The 27,150-nt window shown below is 35.6% G+C and overlaps 1 protein-coding gene across 2 annotated transcripts; it reads right to left on the bottom strand.

Annotated features, from left to right (window-relative positions):
* Positions 1-464: 464 nt before the first annotated feature.
* CUNH5orf63 (chromosome unknown C5orf63 homolog) lies at positions 465-25,653 on the bottom strand. 2 transcript variants are annotated; one of them, XM_039334157.1, is made up of 5 exons: positions 25,568-25,633; positions 22,932-23,081; positions 16,047-16,164; positions 6,124-6,180; positions 465-1,686 (listed from the first exon to the last, which is right to left on the bottom strand). In XM_039334157.1, the coding sequence occupies exons 3-5, from the start codon at positions 16,155-16,157 to the stop codon at positions 1,507-1,509; spliced, it is 348 nt and encodes a 115-aa protein (XP_039190091.1). In that variant the 5' UTR covers positions 16,158-16,164; positions 22,932-23,081; positions 25,568-25,633; the 3' UTR covers positions 465-1,506. The 2 variants fall into 2 exon arrangements, with proteins under 2 accessions (XP_039190091.1, XP_039190090.1); XM_039334156.1 differs by lacking the exon at positions 22,932-23,081 and having other exon boundaries at positions 25,568-25,653.
* Between the last annotated feature and the right edge of the window lie 1,497 nt (positions 25,654-27,150).

The following is a 27,150-nucleotide window of genomic DNA, read 5'->3' as shown; positions in this document are numbered from 1 at the left end:
ACCAATTATGAGGAAACAGATCACAGAACTGGAAAAGACTCTGAAGATAATCTATTTCAACGATCCACCTATTTGTCTTTTTGCCAATATAGCCAAAAGGACTTTGGTCCAAATGCTGTACAGGATTTGAAGTTTTCGACTGGCTTCCAGGAGCAATCCGAAAGATTGCAAACAGTTTTCACAAAGAGTGGCCAATTTTCATGTATGTACATGTAGTCCTCGACTTAAGATCACAATTGAGCCAAATATTTCTGTTGCTAAGAGAGACATTTGTTAAGTGAGCTTGCCCCATTTTACGACCTTTCTTGTCAAAATTGTTAAGTGAATCACTGCCGTTGTTAAGTCAGTAATGCAATTGTTAAGTTAATCTGGATTCCCCATGGATTTTGTGTTAAGGTTCCGACAGACAAAACCAAATAAATCAGAACTCTGAAACTTGAGATTTCCTCAAAGAACATGTTTATTGGTTACATAGTATCGGCATGATCAAAGGTGAAACCAAGTCTGAAGTTCATTTCAAAGAGAAACAATATTACAAAGTTAAACTTCCCATCCCAGTGTGATGTAATCAGCTACGTTCCCCAATAGAAGAATTTGGCAGGCTTTCTGACCAAATGCTCATGCCCCCATCTAACTGACAAAAATGACCTTGGTTCCCACGGGACAGTAAAATAGGCTAGTGGAAATCCTCCGCACCCCCCTCCCATTCTTGTGGCAAACTAGAACGAGCAAAAATGGCTGCAGCCAGGTTCATTGTAGAGTTGACACTTTGCTTGTCTGAAGGTTGCCAAAGGTGATCACGTGACCCCTGAGATACTGCAACTGTTATAAATATGAGCCAGTTGCCAAGTTTCCCAATTTTGATCGTGTGAAAAAAGGTCATAAGTCAGTTTTTTCACTGCTGTTGTAACTTAAAACAGTCACTAAACAAATGGCTGTAAACTGAGGACTGTCTGTGCTTATATAGGCAAATTCTCTCAGATGGAAACCTTCCAGATGCACTGAATTCCAAGCCAACAGAATAATGGAAGTTAAAGTCCAACATATTTAGAAGGAAAGGCTGCTATATAACTTTAGCATTAAGATGAAATCTATTGTTAGCTATGCAAACTGATACCCAAAGAAAGTTATAAAATGTTTAAGAACTAATATAATAATAAAGGTGAAATTGACAATAAGCTTACTTGGTTTCATATTGTTTCAATTATTTTAGGACCAAGCTTTATGCTGCTTCAAATTTATTAATACAATTATATTCTATTGTATAGTAGTAGCATAAAGTCTAAAGCGTATGTGTGATGTATGACAACTGAAAAAAAACTCTAAAATGAGCGTTGTGTTTACTGTCAGTGAAGAACATAGTCAATATGAAATAAACATGTTATCAAACAACTCTGATAGTTGATTATAAAATCTGCAGGGTATGGTTTTATTTGTAGCGAAGGCAATACAAAAATGATCAATGCAATCCTTATGGTTTGCAGTTAAATATCTTCATTTTCTTCTTCATTTGTTTCTTTCATCTTGTAATTCCAAATTCAAGAGTTGATTTTCTAGTTTTTGTATATCTACCCGATGCTTCATTAAGAATTTCCCATTCAGATGAAAGACAGGTATTTCATACTTGTATTTTTCAAGCCAAACTGAATGGTTTGGTAGAGATATATCTATTTCCTCCAAAATAAACTAAAAAAACAAAAACAAATGGTCAATAAAATAACTAGCAGCCAAACATTAGAAAAGCATAGTAATAAATCATAGTATAAGAATTGATCTCAGAGAAAATCTATGTAGGTTGTAAAGCAATACTTCCACTGGAAAAACTGATTAGGTTTATTATTTTTTTCAGCAAGACTTTTTTAACGATCTGAATAAGAGGACCCTATAAGGACTATTACTATAGATCAGACATGTCAAACTCGCAACATCACGTGATGTCGCGAAATGTATCGGAGCTTTTTTGCCATTGCCGGCAATGGGGTGGGCGCAGCTCCGGTATGATGAAACCGGCCCGCAGGCCAGCAGTTTGACACCACTGCTACAGATAAAAAAGTTGTAAGAAATAGTCTCCCAATTTGTCCTCACTTAGATTACAAATGAATAAGTGATTTTGAAATTTGCCGGCAGTGTGATGAACGATTGCTGATAGGCTACATTTGCACAATAACTTGAACTGCAATCTAGTCAATCATATTTTAGTCTAGCAAGTTGGAAGAACCCAACTTGTAGGATTAGTTTATGTTGGAGTCTACTATGTGAACTCAAGTTTGTGTTAATTCCCCGAATTATGGTTCAGTAAGTATGTTCTTGGTCTTTTTTGTCAAGCATCCTAGATAACCTTTGGCTACCTTCGTGTGAGGTATTCCTACTGGTTTTGTAAGTGGTAACCGTGAGTCACTTATAGAAGACATGTTTACTAGGCTGGAGAGATCTCAACTGTTTCCATTTGGGAAGACAGAAGACGTGTAAAATGGCAGTGGAGATTAAAATGCCCTAATTAGATCTGATTTCAGATTGCTTTCTGGAATGATCTCATCTCCATGTTTGAGATTCCTGACCTCCCAATATTATTCTAGGGCAAATCAGCCCTGTGCAGTTGGTCCAATAATCTTCAGGTTCCATTATATATAAAAAGTATTATTTCCTGGAGGCCTTGGATCAGAATAAACAAAGAATAAAGCAAATTAAATGAGTTGAGTCTAGTAATTAAAGCAAACATTTGTCTTGAATTACATGTTGACCAAATTTTCAGTGCACAGTCAGATTTCTTCTCTTTCACTGTCATTCCAATTTCAGAAAATCTTTATACTAACTCATTCCTGCTTAACAAAGAAACAGTTTTAGCAAATTTTTAAATTGGAAAAAGAAACAATCAGATATTTAAAACAAAGGAAATCCCATTGATTGGGATTCTAAATATATTTTTAGAAAAGCAATTAATATAACTTCCAGGCTGCATAAGATAGCACAGCCATCTTCTGTTTCAGTAACCACTTTATCTGGATATTTGCTTTATCTTATGCATTTAAATGGACAAAATCAAAGCCATGAAGATTTTGAGGCAATTATTTTGGTAGGAACTGTAATACTTAACACTGAATTATTTTATCATGAAATACTTCCAATTTTAGTACTTATGAAACACTGTTGATAATAATTAAGATCTCTTGATGATTTACAATAAAACACTCTATTACAATTAAGTACTAAGAATAGTTAGAAGCAAACAAAATCAACAATTAAGCATTGTTTATTTAAAAGATACATGGTAGGGCCTTTTTAAAAGCCAACAAAGGAGCTAAATCTCTTAAGCTAGCAAGGGCTTAAAAAAAGTAGGAAGGTAGTTCCAGAAAAGGGTTAATGGAGGTACAGCCAAAACAGCTCATGGTATCATATAGAAATTTATATTCTCCTAAGAATCCTAAATCAAGGTATATGAAGCTTACAAAAAACCCTTTTAAAACTCTGATGCAGTTTCCCAATCAAGATCATCATCTCATCCCACCTCAGAGAGGGATTTTCAAAAAAGGTCAGTTAAATCTAAGAGAAGGTGAGACAATGTTTTGGGGAACATTCAAATGAGTTCTATTTCCCAGAGTGTCCAATCTTTTTTTTTTTTTTTTACAATTATAAATAGGAATAAACTTGATTTTTTAAAACCAGAATGTATTAAAAATGGTGCATTTTACAGGAATCATGAAGTTTGTAACATACTATTAAAATAAAGAGTGCTTGTAATAAATGTCTATGTTAACCACCAGGTGAAAAGATTTATATAACACCATACTTATCCATCATTATTTGTCCGCTGATGGATTTTATTTATACAATTCAGCAAGAATGATTTACCCATAAGAAGTGTTGGATTATATACATTTATACTAAGTATTAACATTTTTTTGAAGGTGGCAATAGAAAAATGATTTCACTGGAATAGGCTGTTCTGGGAACTAATGCCTTAAAGCAAATTGGCAGCTGGTGCACATGTATAATGTCCAGCAGTAACATATTCTCTTTGAGCACTTCTGGAGACCAACTTGGCTACAGATAAACACAATAATTTTATTGCACAAATTATAACTATTGGGAAAGATTTGACTTCTCCCACTATCATGGTTATCACTGGATATTTATCCTACCTTCAATTAATGACTATTCAATACTTCAGAACTCAGCCTCTTTGGGGGGGGGGTAAACTTGAAAGCCTCTATTTGAGTCCATGACAAGTATCAGAATCCCTGTGTGGGTTAAAAATTAATGCCGCTTTGTTTTGGTACCTACAACACTGGATTATTTTGACTGGTTTACCCATAGAAAGTTTATTATGGAATAATCCATGTTGAAAAATACTTTTTTATTCCTTTAGTAAGATACCAAAGATATAGACTAAATTAGTAGACTTACTCAATCTATGGCATTGACTACTAAGGACTATACCTTTAATGGGTCAAGAGGCAGGGAAAGGGCAGGAAAGTTAACAAGATCCTCAAAAACAGGAAGAAAATTGAAAGAACAAAAGGCAGTATATGAAGTGGCGCATAGATATGGCTGAAATAAGGATGATTTGCATGGACAGAAAGTTATGAAAAATTATACAGAATAGTACTGGCATAAGTTATTTTTAGCTATGCTGCCTTTTCAGTTCCTTATCTTGGGCCTTTAATTTCTTTGGTTTAGTATTTCTTTCATCCTTTTCTGTGTTTTGTATAACTTTGTTTACCTTGAAAAGGAATAGTATGATAGGTAACCATATGGAAGCATGTAGAATAGTAGAGAAATCCATTTTTAAAAAATCAATTAAGCTTTTCATAACATTATTACTTTGTATTAATTCAGTTTTGAAAAATCCATTTTAAAGTGTTTGCTGAATTAAAACAAACAAACAAACAAACGAATTACATCAGATTGTTTCTTGGCAGTTTATATAATTCAAGCATTTCTCATTTACTGTATTTTGTCCAGATGCTATTGCTGCTTCTGATGTTCCATAGTGGTAAGAGCAGTTTCTCAGCCTTGGCATCTTTATGTTGTGTGGATTTCAGCTCTCAGAATTTCCCAGAATTTCTGGTTAGAAGTTTAACATGGGTTTAACACAGCTACCAGTAATCCTTTTGTTATGGGAAGCTGATGAAATTGTTATTTGTTTACTCAACACTTGCACAAGTTCTTCAGTACTATATCTCTAGTATTTGAAATATATCAAATCTAGAAAAATTGTAATTTTTTCAGTCAACAATTGAACTAGGCTTTTATTTGCAATGAAGTGACAGGAAGAAGCAAATACGGTCTTTTACAATATAATTTTTTCAAAATTCTACCCCCTTTAATCATGATCAAGATTACTAATTCTGACGTTAAATTACAGTATGAATGCTGTTGCCTGTTTATAGATTACTATCTTCTTTAATAACTTTGATTACTAATGTAATATAGTAAAATAATATAAATGAGCAAATGTCCTCTTGTTAAATTTCAGTGTATAACTCCTCACCCAACTTTTTATCAAATGCCAACATACAGTACATTCAGGCAACCCCATCTTTATCTGAAGATGGGTATCATCAGCACATAGATCATACCTGGTTTCAAATCTACTGATCAACTCCTTCAATAGTTTCATGTAAATATTGAAAACACTGGAGTTGTCTAGCGAGGAGCAATGCCTTCAAACCGTACCATCTAAATGTTCTTGTGCTGAAGGAAAAGAATGATTGCCAAAAAAAGTGACTACCCTTCCTAGATTTTTTTTAGGCAATGCATATAATTTGGTCAAGCCACCCAGAAGAATAAACAAACAAACAAACCCAGATGACTCATGGTTTCTCTTTTGGATACTGAAGATAATTAATATGGCCAATCAAGGCATTTAATTTCTGTAGCCAATTCTGATGCCAGTTTGTAATAGAACAATACAATTTTCAGTTGCAACAAAAAGAGTAAAAGTGCTTTCCAAGAATTGGCTTTATGAAAATCAGTTGTGAAAACTAATTTAAAAAATTGCTAAAAGAAAGAGAAATTGATGCTAATACATTCATGTCTTTCTGCAAACAGGAATATTCTGATTCCCCATTTCAAATGTTGCATGTCGGTGTTCTGCTCAAACAAAGGACTGTATTAACCTACCTTGTGTTTATGTGGTTCAAGCATCATTTTGGCTTCTTCACATAAAGGACAGGGATGCTTAAAGAGGGGAGAAAAAAAAAGCAGTAATGAAAAATAGCACACATAAAGCTTGTTAACATGCTCTCAAACATTTTGACAATATTTTTCGGCATAAGTTGACACTGGATTCTGTATCCTGAATTGAAGGGGAAGAATGAGAGAGGCAGCATTGACAGAATTATCTATCCTACTTCAGAAGGCCACCCTGAAAGAGGATAGATAACCTAACCCTGGCATATATCCTGCCAATCTTTATTCCGTCATGTCCTTGTAATGCTGACTTCCAAGGTCATTCTGCTCTGAGCAATGGGAAAGTTGGATTTTTTGAAAATGCTTTCTCCCCTATACCTGCCAGGCCTCTGAACCAATTCCTGGATCAGATACCTGGACAGTCTAAACAGCAGCTCTCAGTGATGGCAGTTGAAGGGCTGCATAATGAAGGAGGAAAGAGAGCGCCATTTTTTTTGCTGGTTCAGGGCACAACTTTTCCTATACGTCTCAGCTCTTCTTTTCAATACAGATTTAGTGATTCTCTGGAATTGTGATAAATCCAAATCCAAAATGAGCCTGATAATCCATTCTGGCACAAGTGGTTTGTGTAGGTGTATTCAAAGGTAGCCCAGATTTGGATTCTTTGGAACACAACTTTAGTTTCTTTGGAACACAACTTTAGTTATTTCAAATAATGTTAAAACCCTGTCCAAAACGGATCTAACTATCCAATGTTATCAGCTGGCTGGTAACAATTGCTAAGAGAAGAGGAATTCATTGTTTTAATACAGTGCTCGTAAATAAAAACAGCATTATTTGCCAGCATTGTGCCTGTGGCAGAATACACGTTGCCAGAATTATGTTGTCTAGTTTTCTGCCAATTCAAAGACCAGTGGGTAGAACTCAGGATGAGATTCATCATTGCTCTATAGCAAGAACAAATGAAATGAATTCATTTATAGCATCCTGTAACACAGAAGATACATACAAACACATTTCATTGAACTCAATAAAGTGTACAAGTAGAATTCAGGCTCTATTACCTGCAGCTTCTTACTTTTTTTAAAGACAGATCCTATCTCACATACTATATGGTGGAAAAAAGTGCATGCTAAATATTTAATCCATATCTGCTTTTAGCTTTTAGCATGCTGGCAGGGAACCTGGAGTTCTATAGGTGTTGTTGAACTTCATCTTTCAGCAGTCCCAACCAGTATGGCTAACAATGATGCTAACAGCTTCTAAAAATCCTAGATTTCCATCCTTTGAGGCTTTCTCAGAAAATAATAACAGGAGAAGATAGTTCTAGAGAACCAGGTAAGGAAGGAGAGATTTTGTTTCCTTGCCTCATCCACAGCCAACACTATTATATTTGACAACGTAAGTCCAAGATGAAGAAATATAGCCTTCATGAACATGATTTCAGCTCATAGTGAGGTTAAAATTCAGCTTCCTGGGTTATTTTCTCTGGCAGCAAATATAAGTCTGACAGGGCAGGAATTAAGCCCACAAATGACAGAACTCATCTCACCAAGCTTTTTGTGTACTTTTTCAAGGTCAACATGTTCAAACTCTTTCCAGGTAACATTATATGTTACTCTTATCACTTCTTGGATTCTATTCAGTAGGCTTCTAACTTGGAGCTGATGCAAGTAATTTAACTGCAAATAACTCTTCTAAGAACTCACAAGAGACTATTTATGTTAATATTAATAAGACTATTAATTAACCTATCCTTCCCTAAAAGAGTCTGGGTCACTTTGAAAAGGGCCTTTGGAAGGCCCTGTACATATATATGTAAAAAGACAGAGGAAAATTTTTTGCTTCGCCAAAAGATGTAGCCATGAACATAAGTCAATACTGTGTTCAATTAGATTTACTCTGTTGAGTTCTCCGTTCGTGTGCGAATGATGAAGACTCATGGTGGCAATTAACAATGCTTTATTCTCCTACTCCAACTCCAAGCAAAAAGCAAAAGGCACACAGGCCTTTTTATAGGGCTTGAACCCCGGACAGAGTGAACCAATAAGAGTTCTTCTTTCTTCAGATCGGGTTTTTAAATCTCATATTATAAGGATTTCTCTACTTCGGGTTTGGAGGAAATATTACAGAAGTGATTTTAAAATACCATTATGGGCGATACCTTGGCATGCGATAGATGGTATAAGGAGAGGAGTTAAGATGGATAGCGTTTCCTACGCACAACTACTCAGATGGGATGGTAAAAATTGGCAGTTAAAATCTTTGGAAGATTTAGTACTAGAAAACATTATATATTCATGGTTTCAGTATAGACAAATAGTGGATAGATGGAAGATAGATCGTAATGTGGGTCTGCTTAGAGAAGATGAAAATTTTTTTAAACAAAGGATCAAAGGCGAACTCACATTAAGAGAATTTATGGGGTGCTAGTAGAATTGGATTCAGAACCAGAATTAATTAAAGATTGTATGATTAAATGGGGACAAAATTTCGGTGAACCAGTTCTACTAGATACCTGGGAAACCATCTGGGTGAGGAATGTTAAATTTACTCAAGCCCAGAACTTAAGGGAGAATTTTTATAAAATGTTTCATAGATGGCACCTTGATCCACAAAAATTGTCTCGTATGTATCCTGACTTACAGCCTAAATGCTGGAGATGTGGTTGTTTGGATGCTACTTATTATCATATCTGGTGGTCGTGTAAAAATATAAAAGCCTTTTGGATTAAGATATGGTGGAATATTCAAAGAATTTTTAGAAGGAGGGTTAAATTTACCCCACAATTGTTTCTGTTAGGTATTGTTACTGATTGTGACACTAAGGAGGTTATATTGATGTTAAATTTAATCACAGCCGCAAGGTTGTTAGTAGGGCAATACTGGAAGAAGGAATCTTTGCCTACTTTGCAAGATTGGTTTTCTAAAGTTTCTTATTTGGCGGAAATGGCAAAGATTTCGGCTTTTTTAAAGGATCAATCGCAAGAGAACTTCTTTGCGGTATGGGAAAAATGGATAGATTTTGTACAACACAGGTTGGATATAAAAAAATATTATTTAGTTTTTCAATAACTTATATATAAATTTTATATTTTATAGACTGTATTTTTTTCTTTTTTTTCTTTTTTTTCTTGTTCCTTATATCTTTTATTTTTATTTTATTTTTTATATTTCTTTTCCTCTTTTTTCTCTTTTATTCTTCTTTCTAAGCATTTTTCTTTCCTTTTCTCTAATATTTATGCTTTTTATATATATATATATATATATTATTGTTAATTATTTTATAAGTTGTATAAGTATTGTATTTAGACTTATTTATGGTTTATATTCTTCTTTTTAAGATTTTAAGAAATTTTAATTAAGCCTATATTCAGCTCTGGGAAGGTGGAGGGAGGGAGTGGGAGGGTTGGGGTGGGTTGGGTAGAGATGTTTTTCTTTTTTTGTAAAAATTTTAAAAATTTTCAATAAAAAAAAAAGAGTTCTTCTTTCTTTGTGCCTTGCGCATGTGCACAAGGTTGGCGCCGCTCTGTCTGATCCCGGACAGCTTTTAGAATGCCCGGGACCATTTGCAACAATTCTGGGCCTGTTGAGTTTCCTCATCAGGCCCAGGACACAACATACTCCTTGCCATGTACCAGCATCACTCTTAAGTATCTCTTCTAGCACTTTATTTCCAAGTGTCCTTCAGAGAATCAAGGGACTTTTGAGACTGGCATTCAGGGAGAGGATCTTTAGAAGCAATCCTGTCAAGAGCTTTGTTATCCCTACATTCAATTAGGCTTCTGGCAAACAGAGGAAATAGATGAACGTTTTGTTAGTCAGCTAATTAAGGTATGTAGGAAGCACATCACAATAGTAATGGGGGATTTTAACTACCCTGACATCAACTGGGAGACAAACTCTGCACCAAGTGGAAGATCAAACAGGTTCCTGGCAAACCTAGCAGACAACTTTGTATCCCAAAAAGTAGAGAAGGGAACTAGGGGATTAGCCATTTTGGATCTAATTCTCACTAACAGAGATGAAATGATAGAAGGTGTTGAAGCCATAGGAACCCTGGGAGGAAGTGATCATGCAATACTGGAATTCAACATTATGGAAGCATAAGCAATAGAACACAGTCAAACTAGAGTCTTGGACTTCAAGAGAGCTAATTTCAATAAACTAGAGAGGGTTTGGGAAGGATTCCATGGATGAGAATCCTCAAGGGGAAAACAACTCAAGAAGCTTGAGAAAGTTTGAAAAATGAGATAATAAAAGCCCAGTCTAGCACAATACCAACAAAGAGGAAAAATAACAGCTCTCAAAAGAAACCAGCATGGCTGCATAAAGAACTCTCTGACAAATTGAAAGATAAAAAGGACAGGTATAGAAAGTGGAAAGAGGGGCACATAACTAAGTCAGAATATAAGCAAATAGCCCGAGCCTCCAAAGATGAAGTGAGGAAAGCCAAGGCTCAAAATGAACTAAGGCTTGCGACCAAAGTCAAAAATAACAAAAAAAGCTTTTTTCAACATGTAAAAAACAAGAAAAAAGTGAAGGAACTGATTGGTCCATTAGTGGGTGAAAGTGGCAAGAAGGTGACAAGCAACAGGGAGAAAGCAGAACTATTTAACTCGTTTTTTGCATCTGTCTTTACACAAAGGGAAAAAATAGACCAACCTATCAAAAATAGTGCCATAAAAAACAGAATAGAAACACAAGTTAAGATAGGCAAGAAAATGGTAAGTGAGTACCTGTCCAGCCTAAACAAGTTCAAATCGCCAGGACCAAATGGATTACACCCCACGGTTCTCAAAGAACTGGCAGATGTGATCTCAGAACCACTGAACTATATTTTTCAAAGATCCTGGAGCACAGGGGAACTACCAGAGGACTGGAAAAGAGCTGATGTAGCTCCCATCTACAAAAAAGGAAAAAAAAATGGACCCAGGAAATTACAGACCTATCAGCCTGAGCTCAATACCTGGGAAGATCCTGGAAAAGATAATCAAACAACGAATCAGCGAACACCTAGAGGCAAACAAAGTCATTACTAAAAGCCAATATGGGTTTGTCAAAAAGAGATCATGCCAGACAAATCTTATTGCATTCTTTGACCAAGTGACAAAATTAGTGGATCAGAAGAATGCTGTGGACATAATTTACTTGGACTTCAGTAAGGCATTTGATACAGTAGATGACAATCTACTACTCAACAAGATAGAAAAATGGGGGGTAGACAGCACCACCACCAGATGGATCCGTAGCTGGCTAACCGGCCGTACTCAGTGTGTGGTCCTCAATGGAACTGCATCTCCATGGAGGGAAGTGTGTAGTGGGGTGCCCCATGGCTCTGTTCTGGGCCCAGTGCTCTTCAACATCTTTATCAACAATTTGGACGAGGGGATAGATGGGGAACTCATCAAATTTGCAGACGACACCAAGCTGGCAGGAATAGCCAACTCCCAGAAGACAGGCTTAAGATACAGAAGGTTCTGGAAAGACTTGAACACTGGGCACTATCTAACAAAATGAAATTCAATGGTGAAAAAAGCAAGGTTCTACATTTAGGCAAGAAAAACAAAATGCACAGGTATAGTATAGGGGGTACCTTGCTCAATAGTAGTAACTGTAAGAGGAACCTTGGAGTCCTAGTGTACAATCATCTAAATATGAGCCAGCAATGTGTTGCAGCCAACACAAAAAGGCCAACAAAGTGCTAGGCTGCATTAACAGAGGGGTAGAATCAAGATCATGTGAAGAGTTAATACCACTTTACAATGCCTTGGTAAGGCCACACCTGGAATACTGCATGCAGTTTTGGTCACCACGATGAAAAAAGATGTTGAGACTCTAGAACAGTGTTTCTCAACCTTGACAATTTTACGGCATGTGGACTTCAACTCCCAGAATTCCACAGCCAGCAATGCTGGCTGTGGAATTCTGGGAGTTGAAGTCCACATACCTTAAAATTGTCAAGGTTGAGAAACACTGCTCTAGAAAGAGTACAGAGAAGAGCAACAAAGATGATTAGGGGACTGGAGGCTAAAACATATGAGGAATGGCTGCTGGAATTGGGTATGTCTAGTTTAATGAAGAGAAGGATGAGGGGGGACATGATAGCAGTGTTCCAATATCTCAGGGGCTGCCACAAAGAAGAGAGAGTCAAGCTATTTTCCAAGGTGCCTAAAGGCAGGACAAGAAGCAATGAGTGGAAACTAAGCAAGGAGAGAAGCAACCTAGAACTAAGGAGAAACTTCCTGACAGTTAGAACAATTAACCAGTGGAACAACCTGCCTCCAGAAGTGGTGAATGCTCCAATACTGGAGGTTTTTAAGAAGAAACTGGACAGCCATTTGTCTGAAATGGTATAGGGTTTCCTGCCTGAGCAAGGGGTTGGACTAGATGACCTCCAAGGTCCCTTCCAACATTATTATTATTATGGATCATCACATAGTCAGCCAGATGTTTAGACTGGATTTGGCATTTTGTCTACCTATCGAGTCCTTACCCAGGACCTGGGATAGGCAGATGTGGATGTTTGATGGTATTACAGGTATCGTCGCAGGATGGAAGCAGTTCCTAGTAAGGCGCCTTTTGCAGTTGACTAATAGCGAATTTGTCAATGCCAATGGTGTTCAAGTGGTGCTCCAGTTGTTTTGGGATTGCATCCAAGGAGCCTATTACTATTGGTACTACCCTTGCTTGCTTTTGCCACAGCCTTTCTATTTCTATTTGTAGGTCTTTGTATTTTGTTATCTTCTCCAGTTCTTTCTCGTCTATTCTGCTGTCTCCAGGCACTGCCACGTCCACTATCCAGACTTTTTTGTCTTTCTTATCGACAATTGTTAAGTCTGGGGTGTTTTGTCGCAGGTGCTTGTCTGTTTGAATTCTGAAGTCCGAGAGCAGTTTAATTTTATCATTTTCTATGACTTTCTCTATTTTATGATCCCACCAGTTTTTGCTTACAGGCAAATGATATTTTTTGCAGATCTTCCAATGCACCATTGTTGCTACTTTGTCATGCCACTGCTTGTAGTCAGTCTATTCAATTCTACAATTCTAAGTCAATTCAATATTTTGTATTCCGGGAACACTGATATACCCAGACAAATCTTGTTTAAGATAGTTCTCTCTCCCACTACAATTTTGCTAGAGAACAAACATACCTTCTGGGCATCCATTATTCTTTCTGTGTATTCTTTGTAGCATAATTTTTCAGTTTACTTAAAAACATAATTGGAACTGGATAGAATGGATCCAAAATGAGAATATTACATTAAGCTAATAAAAGGAGCTGTTTTTTAGTTTGTCTAAGGAACTAATCTTTTCTGCTTTTTGGACAATTCTGAACATTTTGTAAAGAAATGTTTATTTAATAACACAAGCCTGCATAAAATGTAATTTATTCTCTTTTTTTCTTTTTTTTCTTTTTCCTTTCTTTTTTCTTTCTTTCTTTTTCTTTCTTTCTTTCTTTCCTTTTTTCCCCTTCCTTCCTTCCTTCCTTCCTTCCTTCCTTCCTTCCTTCCTTCCTTCCTTCCTTCCTTCCTCTATCATACATCTACTAGATAATGCTTCCTCATCCTATTTTTTTCTTACAGTAGCCATTTTGTAAAGTAGATTGGGCTCAGAAAGAGTGACTGGCCTAATGAATCACCTAAGCGAGCTTTGGTACTGACTGAATTTCATACTGCTAAGACTCAGCATGTGCTATAGCTAAGGCTTTCCATAGTTAATAATTACCCCATCCCCCATCATACCATTATTCAATTTCTTTTCTATTAGACTATAAGCCGCATAGATAACTAGCACTGAAACAACTTTGTTATATTCAAATTATATGTAAGAATAAAAGTTTAGCTCAACTTGCCTGAATAAGATCAGCTAAATAAAACAGGCTGAAATCCAATTACATTTTGCATGTTTCTTCCCTTTTTAAAATTGTTTATTTCTGAACAGAAACATTTGTCTCACAAATGAACTGAGTTGAGATATTAATTCAGTTATCAAGGGCCATTAAGTAATACTGTAAACAATCAATACATTCTTTACTGTGGGAAGTATAACTCTAATGGCACAAGGGGACAGTGGTATCAAGATTTACTTTGTGCCCTTCTTTGCCTTTCTTCCTGTTGGTAATCTTGGTCACTTCCTTCTCTCTTTCTTCCCAGGCAAACCTATAGAGAACAATGCTGTTTGATGCTCTATTCAATAGGATGTAGTTACCTAGGTACTAGAGACTAGATATTGCAAATATCTTTAAGATATTTCTGCCTTCTGTTGTAGCTATACAACTAGCTTCAATAATCACTCAAGTCAGATTTCTGCTCACACAAATACACAGAATGCTTCAACTTCCAATCTTTATGCACTACTGTATGTGTATGTGTGTGTGTGTGTGTGTGTATGTATGTATGTATGTGTGTGTGTGTGTGTGTGTGTATATATATATACACACACACACATTTCAAGCTTTGATTCATATATATATATATGAATCAAAGCTTGAAATGGTTCAGATCTGAAGACAAAAATGGGTACAAGAGAACATGCCAGGGCACAAGCAAGGTCAGTAATCCTTCAAATTCAAACTCAATCTCTGAGTTATGAATAATTTTTAGGGAGGTTATCAAGGTCAAGGGGCCACAGTGACTGAAGGGTAGGAACTGTAAAGTTTGCATCATCCCAATTCCAAGAAAGGAGGAGCACAGCCAACAGGAAGTATAGTCTGCCCACTGTTCTCTTGGAATTTTATTCATGGTATAAAATGAACACATCAGCATGATCAATCAATGCTGAAAGTCCAAGAAATCATTCATAATCGGGATTGGCCTATTGGAAGAAAGCAGGAAAGGTTTTGCTACACTTGCATCCCTGTATGCTCTAAATCACAGTCCTAGTGCATAATCATATGCAAACTTGACTTAGTATTATATGGGCATATTTGGATACTGTTACCTTTAAGAAATGAGGCAATTGTCTGAGAAAACAGATGAAGGACCACAATGGTACATCATTAGCTGTTCCTTCTGAGCTTCTAGCTACTTTCTGGTCTTGGAACTTACACTTGGTAGACCACAAGACCTGTCCCACATCTTATAAACTAGCCTATTACAGCCATTGCATCTCTTGGACAATGCAGATATTGCATTCAGCTATCACTCCGTTGGCTTCTAGAGTTAAAAGAGTGAAACACAACATGACATCCTTTGCATCAGAGAGAAATATATTTATTTATTTATGGTAAATTATCTTGGGCTGGTCCAGTTCCTGAGAGGATAAATCCAATTTTTTAAAAAAAGAAACCAAGAAATATAAGGGTAAATCTGTTATTGAATTTCCTAATAATCAACCTGAAGCACAAGTGCCATTTCTTTGGGAACCGTAACTCAGTACTAAAGCTATGGTCCCCTATACAGAATGACCTTATACTGAAGAATCCAGGTTTAGTCAAAATGGAAATATGGAGTAGTAATTGAATAAGACTCTTGATATCTTGGAATACTATAATTAATCAAAATTTTATACAGTTTGGTATAACGGGCTATATACAGCAATTTCATATGACCAGATAGGCATGAAATGGACGAGAACCCTTTCCGTTATTTTGCTCAACCTCAATTCCCATTAGCTTTTGCAAGCTTAGGCACATCTGTAATGATGGAAACTGATGTTCAAAAATATTTTGAGAATCCCAGGTTGCCTGCTTCTGATACAGGCCTAGTACTGTTGAAAGCATTCTACACGTAATAATCTTGCTACTGTCAGAAAACAGCTACATTTTCCTATTTTTATTCTTCCAAGATATGGTTGCAGGATTCTCAATGAAGTCTTAGCCATCTTAAGACATGTGGAATTTAACTCCCAGAATTCCCTAGCCAGCATGCTAGGGACTATCCTATTTGGTTTACTTGGTCAACTAGTATTTACCTTGGTGAACAACGTTAACACTGGTAGTTTAGCACTGGCTTCACACAACATCCTTTGAAATGATTTTGAATAATTTGTGAGATGCAAGGTCCAACTCTGAAGCCACAGCATCTTTGCCCTGTTGAAACAATACAATATTCCTCTGAAATTGCACACATGGTACATTTTAATTATTAATCATAATTTATGTATCAGTAGACAGTTCCATGCAAGAGTGATGCCCAAGCAACTGTGTAAAATAAAAATGCAAATGTATGCTTTTTCACCACGCTTCTGTGGGGTGGAATGTTTATTATTGAACAAGCAGAATTTAAATTTAAGATTACATTTTTCTTGCTGTAAGCTTCTTTTAAATTCATTAACAAAGCACAGTGATAATAAACATATCACACTGTTTCAAACAAAAATAAAATAATTTATTAGCAGAATATAAAGTGCTCTACCTTGAACCTCTCTTAATTTAATGAAAGAGTTTTGATAAAATCTTTGAAATGATCCTAATAGACAGCTGCTTTTATATTTCACTGAAATACAAATCAGGTACAGCTAGCTCTTAACTTACCACCACAACTGAGCCCAAAATTTCTATTGCTAAGTGAGATATTTGTTAAATGCGTTTTGCCCTATTTTACGACCTTTCTTACCACAGCTGTTAAGTGAATCACTGCAGTTGTTAAGTTAGTAACATGGGTGTTCAGTGAAGCTGGCTTTCCTGTTGAATTTGCCAGTGTCTGAATTTGAATCATGTGACTATAGGGATGCTGCAACAGTCATAAGTGTGAAAAAAGATCATGTCATTTTTTTCAGTGCCGCTGTAACTTTGAATGGTCACTAAATGAACTGTTGTATGTTAAGGACTACCTATATGGCGCCAAGTATGAAAGAAAGAAAGAAAGGAAGAAAGAAAGAAAGAAAGGAAGGAAGGAAGGAAGGAAGGAAGGAAGGAAGGAAGGAAGGAAGGAAGGAAGGAAGGAAGGAGGAAGGAAGGAAGGAAACCAGACCAGATTAAATTAATTTGTGGTGTTACTTAAAAAACTTGTAGATAATACGAGAGCAATTTGAAAATAAACCTCCATTTAGATATTAATGACAGACACTTGCAGATACAGAACTTTTATTATACACATTAGAAAACTACTGTACAACATTACATTATTTTTAGACATAATCGCCATTCAAATTGATGCACTTGTCATAACGTCTTACAAGGTTTGAAATTCCTTAGTAATAGTAGTTGCTAGGCTATGGGGGGGGGGGTGATCAAAAACATCCCAACGGAACTGCTTCAAAAGTTCTTGGGTGCGTCTAGCAGTGTATGGGCAAGCATTATCGTGAACCAACACCGCACCGGAAGTGGTGTCATAGAAAATCCCGCCAAATGTGGAGATGCCAAAGGAGTACTGCTATTGTAATTCATGGAGCATGGTTCAACCATCAGTTTAGAAGTCTACTGCGAAACATTATGAAAACTCAGACGAGCCATCAATAACAAACGTTGGGACATGCTGACTTCCGATGTGGTATTGGTTCATGATAATGCTCGCCCGCACCTCTAGACATGCCCAAGAACTTTTAAAGCAGTTCCGTTGGGATTTTTTGATCACCCCCACATAGCCTAGATTTGGCGCTGAGCAGCTACTACTAAGGAATTTCAAAACTTGTAAGACGTGATGAAAAGTGCCTCAATTTGAATGGTGATTATGTCAAAAAGTAATGCAATGTTGTGGTTTTTTAATGTGTATAATAAAAGTTCTGTGTCTATAAGTGTCTGTCATTGATAACGAAATGGAGATTTATTTCCGAATTGCCCTCATATCACAGGTAAAGAAGCAATGGTTACTTAATATATGAAAATGTTTATTGTTGGCTTGTTTAAATATCTTTTCTTTTTTTGAAAACTATCTGAGATCAAACATGCAACTGCACGTTATAAAGATTATAATTATAGTCCAAAAGAATTATATTCATTTGCAGTGCAATTCCGTAGATATCTGCCTTAATAAGTTCCAATGAATAAGACTTTCCTCTAAGGAAATGTATGTAAGATTTCAATCTCAAAGCACAATCTTATTTATTCCTTTGTTTACGTACTGCTTCCCACATTTAAAATAAATATCTTGAAACAATATATTTTATGCCTCTCTATTTGGATGTAAGTCACAGTTTGTCTATTGAGGCATAAATCTTAACAGATATATTTAAGATTGCAGCCTTTTGCAGCCATTCATTTTAGTGGGCATAGTCTCTTACTTCAACTGAGATTTCTAGCCTCCCTCTCTTTTATTTTGAAACTCACATTTAAAGCATGTCTAATTCTATGATGGATTATGGCCTATGTCTACTTTTGATAATCACCATCATACAATACAATCTGTAACAAGGATAAATCTAGTTACAGCTCTGGTTTGTATTGACACTGGCATCACAAATGAAATGGATAGGATGGGTGAACAGATTATTAGAACTGTGGATCATGTTAAATTATAGTCCAATTATTCACTGCTCTTTCTCTTCTATCTGGTATAATATATTGTGATAGCTTTCTCTCTCACACACACATCATTTTCAAGGGTTTTTTAACTGAGAGGTCATGAGGACATGACTAATGATTTATGCTATTTCTTTATATAACATTTACATATACGTTCAGGTGACCATAAAATGAGGATTTGCATAATAAGAAAAAGTAAAAAAAAATTAATCCTTCTTGAGATGGACAAGAATACCAGAATTTATCAACAAGTAATATCTGTTCTTTAATAGTAACTACCACCACATAAGAACACTTGGAGTCAAGAGTTACAGGGGTCCCATAATATATCCTGATCAGCCTCTATATTAATATTCTTAAGGTACAAAGATCAATATTCTGGGCCCAGTTGCTATTCTACAACACTTTGATATTGTTCTAATTGAATAAAAAGTAAACGTTTAGTCACATTTAACAATGAACTAAACATAAGAACAGTCTACACTTTTAAAAGACACTTTTATTTGAAGAGAAATTTCTCAGAAATATTTGGTCTTCAAGGGTGAGATAGGCCAAATACAAGTGACATTCAAGAAATCAAATAGATTAGATACATGGCATTACTAAAATAATATTAAGAACTAATTGATTTTAGTTTATTTAACATGTTGGATAGAGGTAAAATTATAATGAGACATCATTATAAGGGTAAAAATTAAACTGTAGTATAATTCTTGTTCATAGGCTTAGTAGACTAAATGTATAAAACCATCTGTCATTTAGTGAGACAATTTTTTTAAAGTTGAAATAATATTTTACTGCTTTGGCAGTTGCTTTAGATACACAAAACCCAACTTTAGGCAGTTCCCCAAAATCCCAATGCACATCCAAACTATATAGAAATTCATATCAAACGCAATGGTTATAAGAATATGGTGAGTTTGAAAAAAGGACCCATGAAGCAAGCAGGAAAAGAGACTTCTAGGAAGAAAAATGAAAGTGAAAACAGAGACAAAAAGCCAAAAGTGGAGGGACAAAAAATGAAGATCACAAAAAGCAAAATCTAGACAGTAATAACAAAGAAATCAATTTGCCACCATCAAGGATTTTCGCCTTGGATTTTTTTTTTATTAAAAGTTTTAAAGATTTTATACAATATATATCCCAAATCCCTCCCACCCCTCCCACCCCTCCCCCACTTCCCAGAGCTGATTACAGGGTTACAAATAAACAATCATAATCTAACTAACATTACCCAACTATACAAACAATCAAATCCATAACATACTTTAACTCCTTTTCAAAATAAATATTAACAAATTAAAAATGAAAATAATAATATAATTAAACCATAATACTAAAACTAATATAAATTCAACCATATTAAACTATTAATAATAATCTAAAATTTACTCATAAGCTAGATAATACTTTTTAGTCAAGGATTTTCGCCTTGGATTTGACTTGTAACCAAAGGTGGATTGGAGTACTACTTGGAAACACAATCTTTTTTTCCCACTGAGAGTATCTTAGTGTTAGAATTCTTTCTTCAGAGACGTCTTTGGGACAGTAGTAATATAACCTTCATAGTCAGACAAAAATAATTTTATTTACCTGGGCAGGTTGAATATATTGGGAGTTTATTATTATGGATCTTAGTCATTGTTCGGTATTCACTTTCATTAGAATTTTTTACTACTATTATTATTATGCACCACACTGAAATCTAAAAAGGATATAAGTGGGAATATAGGAACATTTAAATAGGCAAATAAAGCATGATAAAATGAAGGTCATAAGTTCCTACAGAAGTAGAGCTTTTATGAAAATACTGGAATGTTAAAAGCAAAACCAGAACAATTATGTATTATAAATAATTATAAATGAAAAGCAATAGTTGTTTATGTAGATTGTTTGACTCAGCCTTGAACTGCCTCTTATCACATGATCCTCACCTTTCAGGATCTGTTTTACACAAATGTTAGATACAATTATCCTTGACTTAACTGTGACGAATCCACAGCACTGTCTCCATCCAAGCTACTCTAAGATTTGCGGCAATTTCATACACTTCATCATTTTATTGAAAAGGGGGGTGGCGGCAGGGAAACAGACTACCACTGGTGTATTTATTGATTCACAGGCTGCCTTTCAATTCATATTTAATACTGATGGCAGCTAATAGAAACCAGTTTTGATTGTTCATCTAAAGGGAGAGATTAACTGCAACACCCTAGAATAAACTGGGCACCCTCTAGCAGTGTGGACATCAATTCCCAGAATTCCTCTACCATTATGCAAACTGGGTAAGATTTCTATATATATATATATATAAAACCCTGCAGTATATTAATTGTTAAAGAAACCAACTGTGAAGAAAGACTGTTAATACTTAGAGTACCAAGTAAGAATTATTTTACTAATTTAGCTCAAGTATCATTTAACCTTGTTTTATAAGGTACTTTCAATTTTAATTCTGAATATATATGGATAAATGTGTTATAAATCTCAATTAACATAAAACAACACCTGCAGGGGTTGCAGACATCTTTCTATCATTTATCATTTTGGAAAACAAACATAACATTCATCATACAAACATAATTCAGAATGGGGAAAAAACTCTTGGCCAGTGCTATATTCCAGGAAGAAGAGCAAAGCAATAAATCCCCTTTTATATTATTAAATAAGAAGTATTTAATAATATAATTTAGATGTAAATTTAGTACAATTTAGATGAATTAATTGTCTGTAATATTAAGAGATAAATATATCTAATTTCTCAGTTGCCAATTTTTAATTAGGATTTTAAAAAAAAAACATTTACAGACGTATGGTATAAACTAATGGCTGTTACAGCTCCAAACACCAATGATAAAAATAAAGATGCTCTCAATTCAAGCTTGAATCTTCATGACAGCAACTCTGCTGTTTTCTTGACAGCACAATAGATGCAATTTGACACTGTTTTTCAAAGACATTTCCTGACTTTTCTTTCTACTCAGTAACCCTGCAGTAGACTGACCTTACTTAGCTTCTGATGTAAGCCAGGTATATCTAGGACCTACCAGCTGCTTAAGTGTGGCATATTTACCAATACTTTATTAATTACAATGATTGGGATTGGGCAATTTTTTTATTTTTTATAAAATCTCATCTATATTACTATAGTACATAGCTAGAGCCAAAGACTTGACTGGTAGTCCAACTTTTTGAAATGCATATTAATAACATTTGAAGCATACAGAAGCTATCAGATATCATAACCGCAAGTTCACTTAAGAGATTTCATCAACTAAAGTCACCAATATCTTTTTTACCCAACTCTTTCTCAAATGGTCAATTCCATATTTTTGAGGTAACATCAGGATACTAACCAGAAAAACAAAAAGGAATTATGACTATGGGGCATTGCAAACAGCCATAAATGCAGGGCAGTTTCTGAGCACCCAAAATGTAAGTCACATGATTGATGGGCAGACATTGTAACTTCAGAACAAAGATATAAGTAGCTGTTGGGGGGGGGGTCTGTTGTAACTTTAAACGGTCACTAAACAACTGGTTGTAAGTATAAATTGTTCATCCCTGCGCTAGTGTTATCTCTGAATTAAGTCCATAAACACTATAACTAAAGTAATACTTTTTTGATACCCTGAAGAATTGCAATCTAAAACATGAGAATTAAAATCCTATTTATTACCACCCCTGATAGTGAAGCAGTAGGTTGCTGACCTGTACACTAGTCTATACCCAATCAATATGAAGCGTGCATAGATGCTACTATAAGCAAACATCATTTGATCAGGAACAATGGCCCCCAGTTATTGCACATTGTACAAAATACTTTTGGGAGATGGAGATTACACTGATTATTGTTATATTTGGCCTGTAAAAATATGGATGATCACTAGATGGAAACAAGTTTTTTTATTTTCTAACTTTATAGATGTCCTAACATTGATGAACGTGTTATGGAAATATAAATTCTCCTTTTCAGGAAAAGCCCTGCTAATGACTGAATAAAAGACAAAAGTTTATACTAAATTATTAAGACTGTTATAGATAAAGAGTATTTTGACTGAATTAATTTGGGGCTCAGCAAAGTTTAAAGATTAATGAAAGACACATACTATATTTATTTCTATTATGTGATACTTCAAGGTCATTCTAGTTAGATATAATATGATCAAACATAAAATGTAAAAAAAGAATAGAAAGTTATTCATTGGAACAATTAAAATAATCATTTATTATACAATGATCAGTTGATCCATTCATATTTCATAGCAAGAAAACAGTGATATAAAACACAATGTTTTACTATAATTTAAAGAATAAAAATTAAAATGTTCCATGAATTTAACCACAAAATTATTATATAATTAATAATCTATTAAACAGATCCTCTATTTTACCTGCTAGCTCCTCTTTTCTTGAATAATAAATCAGAAGCACACTCTTTTAAGCTTCTCTACAATTATTTTCATGGTTCCATTCAGTCCTACTTCTGCAGCTCAGAACTTCCTCTTCTTGGAAAGATTTACTTCCACTTTCCTTTAGCAGATCTGAACAGATTATAATTTTGCTATGATATGTGACCTTTTTAATCAATTTCCCTACACATAGACACATATATACTCCCAACTCACTTCTTGGGATTTAAAATATGGTTGGTGTTTCACATCCAAATTTAAAAATCAATTTTATCTTTTGAGGAAGAGAATGTAAAGGCACACTAACTTCTAATATTACCATGCAAAAAAAATGTTTGTTGCAGCTGGTCTTATAAACTATATTTTAATCTGTTAGCAGCATTTAAACCATGGTTTTCCATTTCAGAGGTCTCAGCAAGGCTGAGCTAATGAAGGATAGAAAGAAGGATCATGCAGTCTAATAAATCATGACTATTATACCTAAGCTTGGCTACAATTTTTCTTATTTCATCATCAACCCAGCTTGTTGTGACTCCCAGATCTGCTTTGGAAGCAAGCCAAATGTTCTTTAGTCAATTCTTAATTTATCCCCCATACTTCCGAACTGAGAACTTGATTATTGCTTCTGTTCAAGGGTTGGTCCTACCATGAAGTAGAATAAGGTAACTGCTCTTCTGCCTTTGCACTTTTCTTTTTCTTTTCCTTGTTTTTCTATATTTTTATGTTATAATAATAAAAAATTTAGAAGTGAAATAGAAAACAATAGCTGTTGCAGTTAGCAGATTCTAAAAAGCAGTGAATTATTTGGTATTATTGTAATAGCAATAGGAATAGCACTTAGACTTGTATACTGCTTCATAGTGCTTTACAGCACTCTCTAAACAGTTTACAAGTCAGCATATTCCCCCAACAATCTGGGTCCTCAGTTTACCGACCTCGGAAAGATGGAAGGCTGAGTCAACCTTGAGCTAGTTAGGATCAAACTCGTGGCAATCAGCAGAGTCAGCCTGCAATACTGCATTCTAATCACTGCACCACCATGGCTCTTCCAGTAGTGTTACTGTCAATGATTAGGACAGGGATACCCAATCCCCAGGCCGTGGCCCACTACTGGACCACGCCCATTCACAACCAGGCCGCAGGCATGGTGGGTGATTGTGTATTTGCACACAGCTCCACTTGCGTGCACAGCTCCATTTGGCAAGCAGTGGGCACACGTGCCCGCTGCTTGCACAAATGGAGCTAGTGTGCACGCTCACTTGCCACTCACATGGGACCATTCCCTCTCCCCCCATCCCCGCCAGTCCACCGAGCTAAAAAGGTTGGTCATTGCTGGGTTAGGACATGTAATTGATGGGTTTCTATTTCCATATGCTAAAAAAAAAAAACTTGACTAGAAGGGTACAGGATGCAGCCTCAGACAGCAAAATGTCTTTACTGTTAATTCCTAAGAAAAAGGAATAGCTTTTTTTGTTGTTATGAAAAATTTACATTTTCAGTGCTGAAAGGGGATTTTATTTATGACGAACTAGTGGGCTACAGCTTCTTCTATTCTTTAGAAAATGGAAAAAAAATCCATTGCTGCTACTGATTTATTTCTAAATTCAAGATTTCTGGTAACTACCAAGTAACCAGGTCCTGGTAACTCACTGTCATAACTATGGGAAGAACTGTTCTAATTTAAAGACATTAAAAGTTTTTGAAGTTGAGTAGTTTGTAGTTCCACATGCTATAAGAACCAGCCATCCTCTTAGCTTTATTTTGTTGTCCAGAAGGTCATTATACTTAAGCTATAATATAGTTTGTTACATATCCAAACTATTGGACTGTAGTCTCTAGACTGTGGATAATAGACGATTCAAACTGCTTATATTAAGATATCTATGTTACCAACTTTTCCATTTTATTCTTGAACCCTAAGCCAACATGAATTGAGCATTGCTTTACAATAGAAACTAGCCTAATCAAAGAAAATGTACAGGTCAGGAGGATGTACAGGTCAGGAGGAAATCTAAGTTTCTTCCCACAACTGCAGTTTTATTAATTTAAAAGCAACATATCTCAGAATGATGAAATGACTTAAAAATAAATAGTAGTATTTTATTTATTTAATAGTTCCAGTCATAGATCTTCTTTTGATCTGTACATTTTCTTCATCAGGCTAGAACCTACTGGAAAATGCAACAATGATACAAGTTGTTGTATCAGGAGACAGGAACAGAACTGAAATGTTGGCAGACCAGCTATTGTTATATGTATCACCGCCTTTTCTAAGCAGCTATCCAAATTTTAACCGTGGGTTATCAATGGTATGCATCGAGACCGAATTGTTTTTATTAATTTGTAAAAATAGTAAAGATGGGGTACAAATAAATAGATGGACACATTATGCCAAAAAAAAAAAAAAAAGGCAATATAGCAAGCCATTATGCTGCTGGCTAGGGAATTCTGTGTTGAAGTCACCGATCTAAATGTCGATTAGGTTGAAAAACACTGGATTAAAGCAAGAGAAACCTGCAAATTCACACATCGTCTAGATTAGAAACCAGCAGTGGGAGGCTGAACAGTGTTAGCTGCATTATTAGAAAATAACGAGTCCTTCCTTTCAAAAGACCAACCTTTCACAGCTGAATCCGTTCCAGTCCCAAGCAGCGAGCGATCGCTGCTCTCTTTGTTTAACTTCCTGAAAACCACATAGAGATACAAATTAGTGTAGAATCACCCTCTTCCCTTTTCTACTTCAATGGACGTACGTCTCTGAAGTTGTAGTGTTAGAGGATTTCTGTCCGGCTGTGATTTAAAGTTGCTTTTTGAAGGGTCCCTGTACAATTTTGTTTCCAATTGCAAAGTTGCCCCGCGAAGACGCTGATGTGATGGCGATTGTAGTTGCGACTGTTGTGTTATGTCCATTTTAATGAGACGCCTTCTTCAAAACAACTTCCAACACTTTAAGTAGTACAGGGCTGACTTTCGAAAACATCCCAAAAGAAGACAATTGGCATGGAAAGCATGGGTTTGACTCCAAGAGAGTTTATATTATATTTTTCATAGGACTATGGGACCTTATTGTTGATTGGCGTACAACATCCTGCTTTCTCTAATCCCACGTGTTGTGTGGCTACTCGTCTGTGTTTTAAAACACAGGCTAAAACAAAAAATAAAATATTTTGCTGGAAAAAAAAACCATCATACCATTTGTTCCATATTGAAAAATGGGTTTAGAAACGGGACATGCTAGATCAAAGAAATGAAAAATTAGGATTCTTCCATTGTTTCCTAGAGCTCCATTCAGATAAACTGCCATGTATACTCATTAAACAAAAATACAGAATTACTGTTGTTTTTGCCAGTAAAGAAGGAAAGGAAGGTCAGAAATATTTTTTAGTGTGTGAAATTTAATTTTAATAGCATATAGTCAGGAAAATCAGAAATCAAATCTTTCTCTGTTCTTGGAAAGGATATTATAGACCATAGACATTTCAGGTGGACATATCATAAATCTTTTGGATTTGCAATCTAACTTTTTATCTGCAGGTTTACAGGACTTGAATTCTGATTTTTAAATATCTCATGCATCTTGTGCCAATGTTTGCTGAAGAAAACAGATTAATGCATAAATACTATTACATCAAAAAAATTCCTTGCTTTTTTCCTAAAATGGGAGAATGGAGGACTGACATTTACTCTTCTTTCCTCCTATTTTTCTAGCTCAGTGTTGGCTGAGCATATGAAGAACAGACAGAATGCTCCCATTCACCGTATTACAAGAAAGTTGCATAAACTATCATAAACAGCAGTGATTGCCACATTTTATTGCATCAAACTCTGGTTGTTAAACTTGGCTTGTTTGAAGAAGTACTTCTCTTTTATCTGCTCTGGTAAAAGCTTTATCATGATCCTTGATGAAAAGCTTTTACAAAATTTGACACCACTTGGTAAATAAATGAGATTTATTTATTTGACTGCTACAAAAAAATATCTGCCATCAACTGCTAAATAAAATGAGGCACTACATCAGGGATGTCAAACTTAATTTCATCAGCATTGCGGTTGCCCTGGGGGGGGTGGCCAGGGTGGGTGTGGCCTACTGGGTGGGTGTGGCCTACTGGGTGGGCATGGCCAGTTCTACATCGTTCGCATCAAGGGTGCCTGTGGGGGCTGGGCAGGAGTGGGACAGATCTGAGGGTCTCTGGCATAAAGG

This window comes from Crotalus tigris, unplaced genomic scaffold, assembly GCF_016545835.1.
Source record: "Crotalus tigris isolate CLP2741 ecotype Arizona unplaced genomic scaffold, ASM1654583v1 scf7180000017628.32516253702:7417878, whole genome shotgun sequence".
Lineage (NCBI taxonomy): Eukaryota > Metazoa > Chordata > Lepidosauria > Squamata > Viperidae > Crotalus > Crotalus tigris.
The sequence above is the reverse complement of the archived record's forward strand: the minus strand, read 5'-3'. Positions and strand labels throughout refer to the sequence as shown.

Bases quoted from the DNA above. Each gene is read 5' to 3' on its own strand.
- CUNH5orf63 (XM_039334156.1), bottom strand. From the start codon at position 16,157: ATGCTGTGGCTTCAGAGTTGGACCTTGCATCTCACAAATTATTCAAAA. The intron at 6,181-16,046 runs GTAAATACTAGT...CCCCTCTTTAAG, and splicing joins TGTTAACGTTGTTCACCAAG to CATCCCTGTCCTTTATGTGA. The intron at 1,687-6,123 runs GTAGGTTAATAC...TTGTTTTTTTAG, and splicing joins TTGAACCACATAAACACAAG to TTTATTTTGGAGGAAATAGA.